This window comes from Musa acuminata, chromosome BXJ1-4 (genome assembly GCF_036884655.1).
Source record: "Musa acuminata AAA Group cultivar baxijiao chromosome BXJ1-4, Cavendish_Baxijiao_AAA, whole genome shotgun sequence".
NCBI lineage: Eukaryota > Viridiplantae > Streptophyta > Magnoliopsida > Zingiberales > Musaceae > Musa > Musa acuminata.
The window spans coordinates 285,675-298,285 of NC_088330.1; the positions used below are offsets into that span (position 1 = coordinate 285,675).

General features: G+C 37.3%; 1 protein-coding gene across 3 annotated transcripts; it reads left to right on the plus strand.

Moving 5' to 3' along the window:
• Positions 1–2,664: 2,664 nt before the first annotated feature.
• Positions 2,665–11,116, plus strand: LOC135639876 (E3 ubiquitin-protein ligase At3g02290-like). Of its 3 annotated transcripts, XM_065153870.1 has the most exons (7): positions 2,732–2,819; positions 4,316–4,497; positions 5,499–5,702; positions 5,799–5,929; positions 7,648–8,083; positions 8,662–8,771; positions 10,913–11,116. In XM_065153870.1, exons 4-7 carry the CDS (start codon positions 5,810–5,812, stop codon positions 10,937–10,939), a joined length of 693 nt encoding a protein of 230 aa, XP_065009942.1. In that variant the 5' UTR covers positions 2,732–2,819; positions 4,316–4,497; positions 5,499–5,702; positions 5,799–5,809; the 3' UTR covers positions 10,940–11,116. The 3 variants fall into 3 exon arrangements, with proteins under 3 accessions (XP_065009950.1, XP_065009935.1, XP_065009942.1); XM_065153878.1 differs by lacking the exon at positions 4,316–4,497 and having other exon boundaries at positions 2,665–2,819; positions 5,499–5,719; XM_065153863.1 differs by lacking the exon at positions 4,316–4,497 and having other exon boundaries at positions 2,665–2,819.
• Positions 11,117–12,611: the final 1,495 nt, after the last annotated feature.

The following is a 12,611-nucleotide window of genomic DNA, read 5'->3' on the forward strand; positions in this document are numbered from 1 at the left end:
TAATATAAAAAGTTTTATTTGAAAAGAATATAATTTCGCTCTTAACAAATTCTTGCAAATGCGCTTTCGCAGCTACCCGAGCAAGTTGAAGTTTTAGCCATTTCACTTTCGACCAGCGATTTCCTTGAGGATATTAAGATAGAATGGCAAGAAGATTCAGAGACCAGTAAGATCATAAAAAAATTGGAGGAAACACCAAGCCCCGTGGCTCATTACAGTTGGGACTTAAAAGAATTATATTATAAGGGTACTAAATTCAAAAGGAGTACGACATATCACCTAAAAATCAATGATCGGGCGAAAGTTGTAAATAGGTGCTTGGAGACAGTCCAAAGCCACCCACCAAATATGACTATCCAAGGAGAACTCCAGACCCAGCCAAGTGTCATTATTGATCGACGGATCGTGACTCGACGATAACGACCTACTACTAAAGTGCTATTATAGTGGATTAACCTACCAACAAAAGATGTCGCTCGGGAGAACTATGACGACTTGAAGATCAAATTCTCAAAATTCATGAATCGTCAGCCTCGAGGACAAGGCTGATTTGAAGAGGGCGGGTCTGTTATGACGACTTGAAAAGAATACAATTTCGCTCTATGTTACTTAGGAGGAACAACGTAGCTTATAATTCCCTTTATTCGGAAGAAAAGGAGGATCCGAACAAAATAGATGAAACGGAAGATATCCAAGTGAATCGAAAGTAAAAAAACAAAGCATGAATTTCACTTTCACTTTAAAGACACATGCGATAAAGATAGTTGTTTACGAAGATAATTGTTTATGAAGATTCTTATCTTGATACCTATCAAGATAATTGGGAATTGGGAAGACAAAGAAGAGAAAAATGAAAAGATTTTTTTCCGCTTTGACTTTGATAAACCTATTGTAACTTTTCTTTTCAATTATAAGCGGTGGAATGGTCCATTACGATATATAAAAAATAATTTATTTGAAATTAGTGTACAAAATGAAATGTCACAATTTTTTTGTGTTTAGAAAACAAATAATACCTTTTACATATCCACTTAGTTTATCAATTTTTTCGAAAATGATAGAACGCAAAATACCTTTGTACATGATAGAAAAATTTTCCCATGAAGACCTATATGATTAAATACCAATAAGCAAAAAAATACAACTTGAGCAATGAATTGATAAGTCGAATAAAAACTCTAGAAGAAGAGGAAGAAAAAGAAGAGGATATCTCTTACTCTAGATATTCTTGAAAAAAGGACCATGCAACGATGAGAATGAGCAAGAATACTTACTAAAAGCGTACGATCCTTTTTTGAATGGACCATACTGTGGAACAATAAAAAAATTCTTTTTACATACAATCATGAATGATTTAATTACTTCTAAAGAAGAAGAAGATGTAGATTCCATAGAAATGTTTTGGATAAATAAGATTCACGGGCTCTTTCCTATTTCTAAAAATTCTCGAGAATTTGAACATGAAAAGAATTCGTTTGATGAGAAATCATCATTTAATTATATTGTTAATTTCTTAACGTCAATCTGTGAATCTTCTTTATTTTTATTGGAAGAAGAAGGAAGAATTTAAAGCAAAATCCTTGAGATTTGTATTTGATATAATTACAACCAATCCAAATGGTCAAACAATAATTGAAAAAAAATCTATTGAAATAAAAGAAATCAGTAAAAACGTTCCTTGATGGTCATACAAATTAATCGATGAATTAGAACGACTGGATTAAGAAAATAGAGAACATAAGGAAGATTATGAAATTAGTTCAAGAAAAACAAAATGGGTGGTGATATAATGAAATTAGTTCAAGAAAAACAAAATAGAAGGTGATATATATCGATAACAATCCGGATATCGATACTAATTAGAAATGACATGCCAACTATTAAACAACTTATTAGAAATGCTATGAAATCTTTCGCACTTAGAGGATATCTTTAGCGTCAAGGAACATGTACCATGGTGTTTGTGCGACTCGTCATCAATGAATAGGGTAAATGAAAAAGATTTATCATATCCTTAGCTCTTAGATAATTTTTTCAGTGTCAATGATTGGTACCAATGAATAGGGTAAATGAAAAAGATTTATCATATACCTATATTGTGTATGGAATTTATGGTTTGCATTGGTGCACATCCAATCACCTAGATTTCAGATGAAAAGTAATTCCCCGTTGCTAGCAAATAGTTATCCGAGGAAATAGTATTATAAGAAGCAAAAAGATCGTGCTGCTATTGTTAAAAGTGAAGAGGGTCAGCTACCTAGCCAACTTTCCTGATTAAATGTTATCACTGTATAGATCATTCTTATTGTGAAAAGAGTTATTACATGGGTAGAGCCAAGAGTGTGAACTATACAAGTTCACAAGACAATTTGGTTGAATAAAGAAGAGGCTCCGGTGTACAGAGAGTAGGCTGTGATGAAATAGTCGGTGACGAACGGCACAAATAGTTTTGCAGCGAATTTGATTATAAAAAAAAAAGGGACAAAACAAGAATTGCAGCAGTGCACACACCTTGTGCTCACTCAACCCACGCATAATTGCACGAGTAAGCGACCACATGATCCACAGCTCATCTCATCCCGCGTCGCGTCTCATCTCTCGCCCTCGCTCGATGCGCCACGTCGAAGGAACGAGTCGACGTATTATGCGGTCGTACGGACGGCCATGGGCCCTTCGCGGAAAGGAAAGCGACACGCCACCAAGACCCACACCTCCCCTCCCCCACCTTCCTCTCTCTCTCTCTCTCTCTCTCTCTCGAGTCCCCTCCTCTCGCCCCAATTTTGAGGGTGATCAAGCCCGGCTCCGTTGCTCCTGGCCAGGTACGAATCCTTTCTTCTTCAGTTCTTCTGCACCCGAGACCTCCACCTTCGTTTGACGCTCGCTCGATTGCTTGAAGGCGTTATATTATCTGGCCGCTCGCCGTCTCTTTCTGTAAATTATGAACGATCCTTGCGAATTCGTGGAACGGATGTTTCATTTTTGGCGTTTTGGGTAGTATAATGGAAAATGACCAGTTTCTTCTGTGCTTTGTTTTTCCTGATTGGAAATATTGGATTGGGAAAACGTTATGTTTTTCGCTAATCACGTTTGCTTCGTAACAGAAGTCCCTTTTTTATCATTAATTATATTACTGTTGAAAAGGGATCGATGATGTTTTGTTCATGTCTTTCATTTGGTGACGATCTCGCGCTTAAATTTGGAAGTCGAAGAAAAGGTCTGCTACTTTGTATGTCATGGTTATAGAATAATTAGATCGATGACGATCAAAACTAAATAAAAATTTGTATTAAATTATCTCAGATTTGGAAGCTGAAAATTACACTTTGACGCTTTTTTTTCTTTTATCCCTGCTTCTGAACAGAATTTGTTTATGTTGCACATTTAGGAGATTGTGACAGAGGAACCATGCTGAGCCTTATGGTCGACTGGATTTCTCGACTAGCTGAAACATGGATTTTAGAGATAGCTAGCTGGTCAACAATTTAATTCTTGGGAAAAGCTTCTGGCAAATGGTGTCAAAGGGATAAGATAAAAACAAAAGAAAATTATTATAAATTCATAGTGTATCTTGTGCTGAAAAATTGGAATGAATGCTGTGAAAAGATTAAAAAGGTGTGAAACGTTAAGAAGAGCATATTTGGCATGGATGAGAGCTAGATGAAGTAATCTTGGCTTGCAGCTGATCTTGACTACAATGGGTAGACAATAATGATAGGGAAGAGAAAAGCAATTGAAAATCGATCGTTTAAGATTACTTGAGTAACTAATTGTCGTTTAGCCTATTGGTTGGTAGCATTGAGTTTTGGAGAATTTCAGTGAGTTTCAACGATACCATAATAACATTGTGATGGCAAAAGTCCATTTCATTCCAATGGTGTTTTGACACGCTCTTATGTGCTCTATTTCTTTTTGCTGGCCTGGAACCCTATGATATTGAGCTTTTTGATATATATTAGGTTACCATGCCATATAGTTATCAGCTTAGAGTGTACTGGCAAAATAAAGATGCATACATCCATACAACATAAGGTTCCATGTTTAAAATTTGTTGAGGTGTTTCCTCAATTATTTGGTACTCTTAACTATATCTTGAACAATTCTCCTGTATTCAAGTATCAGCACCGCCCTTTTTTATTTTGTTGGTTCTTATGTATCTTGGAGGTGACTGTAGATAAAATTTCCTTTTCTACAAGTTTCTATCCAACCTTATTGAAGTGTTGAAAGCAAGGATTCCAATTTTATAGCTGGGTACTATACCCAACCTTTATGTACTGACCAGTTATTGCATACCAACACATGGTACACCTATGTGTAGCAAAGAGGAAGGAAGAAGAGCAGGCAATGGAGAAAAGGAAGAAACAGGAGGAAGAAGAGGATTTGCTGGAGGAACCGGAAGGAGGAAGAAGAGGAGGACATGCAGCAGGACAAGGAGGAAGAAGAGAAGTGTACTCCATCAGTGACACGCTGAGCTGGGAGACGGGGAGGTCGCATGTCGAGGTAGGCAACGATAGATAGCATGTTGGGCAGCAGGGAGGTAGTCAACGGCGGGCAGCAAGGAGGTCACACATCGAGGCTCATGATTAGGATGAGTCGGGCTAGTGATTAGGATGATTAGGGCGAGATTATTCTTTCTTTTTATTTTTTTATATATGACCCAGTTTGGACCACCCAAAATGGGTTGGGGTTTACACCTGGACCGATAAATATCGATCATCAGTAAATAAGATCTAGGCGAAAAAGAGTTCCTTGGTTGAAACTCGAAAGTTTATTCTTTAGTTGAATGAATTTAAATGGTAGCAAGTTGGTTTCCATATGCTACAATATCAGTGTTGCTTAGCTATGCCTTTAATAAGAATTTACTACAATTGGATACAACTATTGGTAGAATCATTGCTGGTTGTGAAAGTCTCTTAAGTCTTTGTTGGTGTGTTTCAGTGTTATAGTTTGCACCAGAGCTGATTCTGTACTGGTGGATATGATGAAAATGTTTATGATGACTTTGATAAGCTTTTGTCCTAGATTAACAATGTGAGATTCATGTGACTGCAGTCCTTGGTTCGAACCCCGACACTTTTCTAATGGTGATTCTGTAAGTTCAGACCAGATGTTGATGTTTATAGTTAACCTTGCCCATAGGATTGATCGAACAGTATGGTTCCTGAATTTGTGGTCACTTGATTTTGTTCCATGCTTATGGAGAACATCTTAAACTAAATGCTCCTGGTAAAATTTGTGCATGATGCCACTGTAAATAGATGTCCAATTTAAAACACATGAGCAAGGTAGTGAACTTTGATGGTATGCATATTTTCAGTCTAACCATATTTGGTTTGTTACTATTGTTCTTTTTTCTTTTTGTAGTAAAGCAGTGTATTTTGGTTTAGGCTCACATTCCATTGTCATGATTGTCTGATTACTATATTTTGCATATTACTGTATTTTACTGTATTTTATTTTTCTTCATTTGCTTAACTGAATTTTGCATTTTTTTTTTACAGCCAGGAGGAGCAAATACCACTGTGGTGCTTTTCCATTCTGAATAACAGAACATTTATTCTCTTGTAAATTACCCAATGGATATGATGTCATGATTTCATGGATGCTATTAGGGCATCTTTTATTTTAATCACAGTTTGAAGATTCTATTGGAGGATGCAGAAAAGTATTTGTCCTTGATAAGTTTCTATAAAGTTTTAGCAGGAGTAAGATACTTTTGCAGGTTTGACAACCTGCTCAATTAGATTCTATTTAACCTGTCTTCGAACTCTTAACTATTTGTGTTTTGCCTGAGTTGCTAGGAACCAGATTTATGGGTGCATTCTGTTGCTGTCTATGTCCAGAGGACTTTGAAGAACATGCCTACTCAAGCAATTCCATATATCGGCACTGCATATGCTTAAGATATTTCTTTCATCGGCTCCTGGATGGGGTAATATTGGACTTTTCAGTTTATTATACTTCTTTGAAAAAAACATATAAATCTCTAATTGTATTGCTATTGGAGAGCTATGGAAGTGATGCCATATATCCTGTGACAGAATTGGTCTCTTTGTGACAGAATAGGCCTCTTTGTCTCAGCAATTCAAAGAGAGTTTAGTGTCACCAAGAGAACAAGATAGGGAAAGAACAAACCAAGTTATATTTTATTGCAAACAAAGACAAGGGAGCTAGAGTTGATTATGTCACCCTACAAAAACTCATTAGAAGAAGCATGCAGAATTTCACAATAGGAAAAGACTTGCCCAACCTAGACTATAACCACACAAGGATTCTAGGATGCTATTAGTTCAAAATAGGATTCTTCTGACCAACTAAACTATATACTATAAATACGGACGAATTTCTATCTAAAATGTTTTTTTCTTAAAAGAGAATGTAGGGTTGCTAGAAGTGGGACATAATTAGAAGGCCTGGTCAGCCTCTCGTTTCCTAATTTGACAATAAATGGGTTGGGGAGGTCTTTTCCAACTCCTCCTTCGATTATAATGTTGCAAAAGTTCCCTTGTTTAGCTGGCTTCTTACCTCGACCCTCTTTTACATCTAGTAGGACTCTTTCTTGAGCTAGAAAGAAGTCTCTCCAAGCTGGACTGGACCTTCTCCTTGCTGTTCTGGACTGATCAAAGCTTCATTGGAGATGGATCAATGCATAAACAAAGATGAACTTGTCTGTCGTAAGCTGTAATAGGTTCAAGTATGCTCCAACAAGCTAATATGAGCTGCTTTGGGGCATATGGGGATGTCACTTGAAGTTATATAGGTTTTCATAGGTGGCCAGCCAAGATTTGTCTGGAATCGACCAAATATGGACCAGTGCTGATTGTATGTATGTTGGGTCAGGTTTGGTTTGCAGTAGCTTGTTTTGTGAGAATCAATTGGCAAGAGAGTGTGTTAAGATGAAATAATGGTTGGACGTGTATTTTCTTTGTTTTCCTCTATAGAAGTTGCATTTAAAATTGAGATTAGGGTATTGCACTGGCCTAACCAACTTTATATTGCATCACTAATTGCATACATTTTTTCCTTCAGACTAGGACTATAAAACTTCTAAGGATTTCATAGAACTTTAGCAAATAATGCCTAACTAATTTCTTATGAGTTATACTTCTACCCATAATCAAGGTTAACTCGAAACAGTCAAACTAACATCTGAAACAGCCACAAACAGATTATCAAAATACGATGATGACCACCATCAGAGTACCCAAAAGAAAATTTTCAAAATAATATTTCATGTACCATTCCGATGGAAAAGTGACTCAATGTGCAACTAATCTAGCCCTGACTAACTCGAAACTTGGTCAAACATAACTGACATAGAAAAATCTAGAATCTGTGGTGTAACTAGACTCAGTTTGATGTCTCACTCTCAACAATGGGACTCCTGCTGTTCCACCAATCCGAATCATTGTCTCAGATTTGAGGATCAATTTGAAGCTGCCTCATGCATCTTTTTTTTTTTTAGTTAGCATTATTTTTTAATCTTAATACAAATCTTTTCAAGTTAAGCATATTAGCGACTTCCCTTGGATCTCTGAAATTGCCAACTTTAGTGGAATACTAAGTCTTCCAAATAGTCATAATAGTTTTGGTTGTTGTTAATGCTTATTTGATGGTGAGTTCATAATCAAGTTTCTTTTACCTTTACAGTATGGTGCAACATTTCAAAGACTTGATGGACGCTCGGTACCATCCCAGATTCAGATAACAACTCCATCGTCGTTGTCGACAGCAACTGGAAATGCTCCTGATAATTCAGCATGTGAGACTTACCACGTTGTGCCTTTACCTCAACCATATGATGCAGATCCTAGGTATTCCCGCTTACAGCGTGAAGGATTGGTCTCGAGACGTGAGAAGTCTATGAACCACACACAAGAAGAGCTGCACACTCTTAGAAGAAATGGTAGCAGTTCTGCTGTCGAAACCTTGGGTGCCATTAAAAAGCGAAACATTGCAGAATCTGAAGAAGGATTTAAACTTACCCATCCTGAATCTGAGAAATATCTGTCTGCAAAAGCATGTGATACAAGTTTTGTTATTACAACCTCAGAAGATGAAGATGTCTGCCCTACATGTCTGGAGGGTAAACTCTCTACAGACCGAAACTCAACCTTTCATCATGCAGCTTCACTCTCCACATTCTAAAGTTTCATTTTATAATAACCAATGCAATGTTGCTAACCTCAAAAGCTACCATTTTTACTTTACATTTCAATGGTTCAAAAGACTTTCAATCTTTTGGTTGATCAATATTTGAAAACCAAAAGCCATTTCTTCATTTCATTTTCTTCCAATTATGTTATATCTCGCACTTAGTTGAAACCAATTAATGTTGACATAATATTCCAAAAGAAAGAAAAAAGAAAAACCTGAATTAATGCTCTAATAAAGGCTTTAAAGTTTAAGCTGAAGACCAAACTTTGATGATGGTAGGAGAACCGTAATTAATTCTCTGGAGTTGATTTTGTACAAGTATGATATAAAGTTTAAGACAAAGGTCACCAAGCATGTGTAGCCATAAGTGTTACAAAGTATAAATTATTTTGTTGCCCTTTAATTCTGGTAATTCCTTTCATTTGTTGTGTGTTTGCAAGAGTACAAAATTTATACCCGTTCACTGTCAGTTGGAAGTAATCTAAATGTATTGGCTGCTCTTTGCAGAGTATACTCCAGAAAATCCAAAAATTGTGGCAAATTGTTCTCATCATTTTCATCTGAGCTGTATATATGAATGGATGGAAAGAAGTGACACTTGTCCAGTATGTGGCAAGGTATCAAATAATTTCTGACTTCTCTACATTATGCTACCTTTTCAAGATACAGTAATTTGCTTTTGTAGATTGGAGGAGTGATTTTATACAAAGTTTAGGAATTTCTTATTTGTCATTTTAGGTTGCCAATATTATATATATATCCATGTACATTGTGTTAGGATCAAGTCCGACACTAAGAGGGGGGGTGAATTAGTGCAGCGGTTAAAAACGACGATTTCATAGATTTTGGAAAACTGTTTCGATGGAAGATTCGTTCGACGATTAAATCCGTATCGGAAATATGTTTAACTTGAAAGCGTTTGTAAGTGAATGATGTAGAGAAGAAGTAGGGCAGTGGGCAAGTTAAATGGTTTGTAGCAAAGATAAACAGCAAAGTAAAATGCAAACCAATTTATAGTGGTTGGGTCGTCCGACCTACGTCCACTCCCGATTCGTCCTTCATCGAGGCCACCGACTTTCACTATTAGTCTTCTTTCAACCGGGCGAAGACTAACTACCCTTACAACTCAATTCTCCTTTTACAGGTTCCAGAGTTAACCTTTACAGGACCTCTCACCCCTCTCTTAGACTAAACCAATACTAAACTAGAGGGGAGGATTTCTCAAGTAATTACAGTAGAATTTTTCCTCTTTTTGTTCTCGGTGTATAGTTTAACCATAGATGAGAGGGGTATTTATAGGCCTCAAGATGATTCAAATTTGGAGCCCAAATTTGAATCACCCCGGTTTTCAAGGTACTGGCGGTACCACCACCAGTTGACTCTGACATTGGGCAATACCACCGCCTAGTTTAGTGGTACCACCGCCCAGGCAGAGTCTCGACTACTAGACTTAGGCGGTACCACCGCCCAGACTCAACCTTGGAGGCTGAGCCTTCAAGCGGTTCCATCGCCAACCCTGGTGGTGCCACCACTTGACGTGGCACCAATGCATTGTTTGGGCCTTTCATCCAGCCCAACATAGCCCTAATTCGAGCCCAGTTGGCCCCTAATTGAGTTGGCCCAATTTCAACCCAATTAAACCTAATCCTACTTCGATCGATACCATTATTACAAAGCTTAATCGAATTTGTTGCTCGACATGTCATTGGTCCATCGACGCTTCATCCGATTCTTAGGTGCATCGTCCTCTCTTGCGGCATGTTGCCCAATCGGTAGTTGTCCTCCGCAACTCCGATCTCCTTGCCGCAACTCCACTCTTCTTGGCTCGATGCCCGAATCCTTTGTTCGAAGTCTTCTACCGATACGTCCATCGATCATCTGGCTTGACGTACAATCTTCTGACATGTTCTCCTCCGGCGTAACGTCAATTCTTCCTGCTTCAATTGTCTAATCCTGATCGAAGGTAGTCCTGCGTCACTCAAAACGCAGTTAAATCATCATCATTATCAATTGGTTTCATCATCAAAATCTGAGATTCAATACATTGGTACCTTGAAATATGTCCATGCCTTTAACTCTTGTCAAATATCATTTTCTTTGAACCTAATAGTTATGATTAAAGTATGGATGAATGTTTGACATCTTTCTGAATACACAAAAAGGCACACATTCATCCTATCCTCAGTTGTTGACCCTCTGAACTTCCGGTTGATCTATTCTCTTGAAGTACCAAACAGAACCAAAGAGAGAAACAATTACAAAGGAAGACAAAAGAAAGGTAAATAAAATGGGAGAGAAACATGAAAAGTAATGTGAAAATGATAATTTTGTTACTCACTAGCTAGATTGGAACTGCTGAAATACTTGTAGAATGCTTGCATAAGTTAAATGAGTTTATACAACTATGTGTGATGGTTGCCAGTTGCCACTATTGGAGATGAATTAGTTAAATAAGGATTATTGCAGTATAAGATATGCAATTTTCCCTAGATTTAATCTCTTGTTTCTCCTTTTCTGTGTCTGATCCAAAAAGGTCCCGTCTATTGCATTCAAATAGTTGGAACTTCATTGAGTTTGTTGATACTGGTTTCACAAATCTTGCTTGGGTTTATTCTTTACTCTTATTCCTTCTTTTAGCTACTTGCACAAAAATAATTTCAGCAACGAGTTATTAAATAGCTAAACTTAGTACAACTTATCAGAATCCATGGTATCATGCAATTTGTTACTTATTATCTTTGTGGATTATCAATCTCAGGAGATGGAATTTTGTGAGAGCCCGTGATAAAGACAGTATATATATTCTGGAGCATGCAATACTGGACAATGTTTCTAAATAAATTTTATGTCACCACTGTAAGAACTATCAACAAAATGAGCGCTGTATCTACCCTGAAAGTGTTTGAAATTAAAAGATCGTGTAGCTCAAAAATAACAAAGTGTTTTATGATTTTGTTTTCTATTTTGTTGTTTTGCATGATGAATTGAGTTAAGAGACTTCTGCAATATCTCCCACAAGTCTAATGGTCACTTGCTGCTGCCTATTGCATTGATGTACTCTCTAAGAAGAACGAAATACATTCATCAATTGCACATACAGCTAATGCGAAAACTTGGATCAGGGATTGGTTATGATTATGGTCATGTTTCTACTTTGTTTTCAGTTCCTAATGCTTTTGAGTCCCCAAAAAGTGTTTAGTTTACTCACGTGTTTATTGTGTATTCTTGCGCTGTCAATTTCATATACAGTTAATGCAAGCCCGCGGAGGATTGGATATGGTAATGTCGCTGCTTTGATTTCAGTTTCTAGCATTTTGAGTTTTCTAAAGGCGTCTAACTTACCAGTGTAGTTGATGAAATAGTTCTATCTGGGAATGATTAATACATATGCTGTTGATATTGTATAATGATCTGTCATTCTATCGCCTTTACGGCATTAGAATTACCTAATCCTGTTTCCCTCTACTTTTCCATGTTTCGGCATCTTGTGATTGTGTTTTCTTATTGGCTGCAATGTGAATGATTCAAAGCTTTCAAAGATGTGCATATTCATGGCGTCCAAATCTCATATATTAGTGTCTCTACAACCAGAATTCTGACGTAGACGTGCATCAATATGCAGCCATTTTTTTAGGACTCAAGTTATCCTCCCACTGGAATTAGGGAGCAAGAAGTGGGAACTCCATCCGCTTCAAAGGATGGATCATGGATAAATGTTGAGCCTTTCATTATGAAACAGTGGACGACATCAACCAATACAAGGAGGATTCTTCTAACCGGTACATGTAAATTAACACAAATCAAGAACTAAATCGATGCCGAAGAAAAGGCAACAAGAAGCCAAAAAACCACAATTTTTTTCCCCTCGAGTTCCAGCAGTAATCAAAGAAATAAAACACGACCAGATCTCATTTGTGTTGAAGTGTTGATATTAAGATTGGGACACTACCATTTCTCCACAAGTTCAAGCCGATTTCCCAGCAGCCTTGTGCTTATGAATGTTGTGGTCTATGAATCAAGAATCAAAAATTGGAAACTGCTGCAGAACATATTCCGCAAGCTAGCAGAGCAAAGCAAGCAGACATTGAAACATCCTGAGACAAAAGTCTTGAACCTTTTTATCATGCGATTAGCATCTCGCATGCAGTCTTACCTTTCAGGATGAATACTGATGGCTTACCGCTGTACCAAGATACATCCTCACTTTCACAATGACCTGGAGCATGCTGAAAATTGGGGTGTTAATGATAGGTTTTGATATATGAGGAAGGCCGACCACAATTTATATGATAAGTTTGAAATATGAGAAGGCCAACCACAATTTATAATGATCCATAAGTCCAAAGCAAATGTTTGTAAATGAATACTGATGGCTTACCGTTGTACCAAGATACGTCCTCACTTTCACAATGACCTGGACCATGCTGCAAATTGGGTTGTTAATGATAAGCTTCATA

Excerpts from the sequence above, each read along its gene's own strand:
- LOC135639876 (XM_065153878.1), top strand. The coding sequence starts at position 5,810 with ATGGGTGCATTCTGTTGCTGTCTATGTCCAGAGGACTTTGAAGAACAT. Across the intron at positions 5,930-7,647 it reads TTCATCGGCTCCTGGATGGG|TATGGTGCAACATTTCAAAG; the intron begins GTAATATTGGAC and ends TTACCTTTACAG. Across the intron at positions 8,772-10,912 it reads CTTGTCCAGTATGTGGCAAG|GAGATGGAATTTTGTGAGAG; the intron begins GTATCAAATAAT and ends TATCAATCTCAG.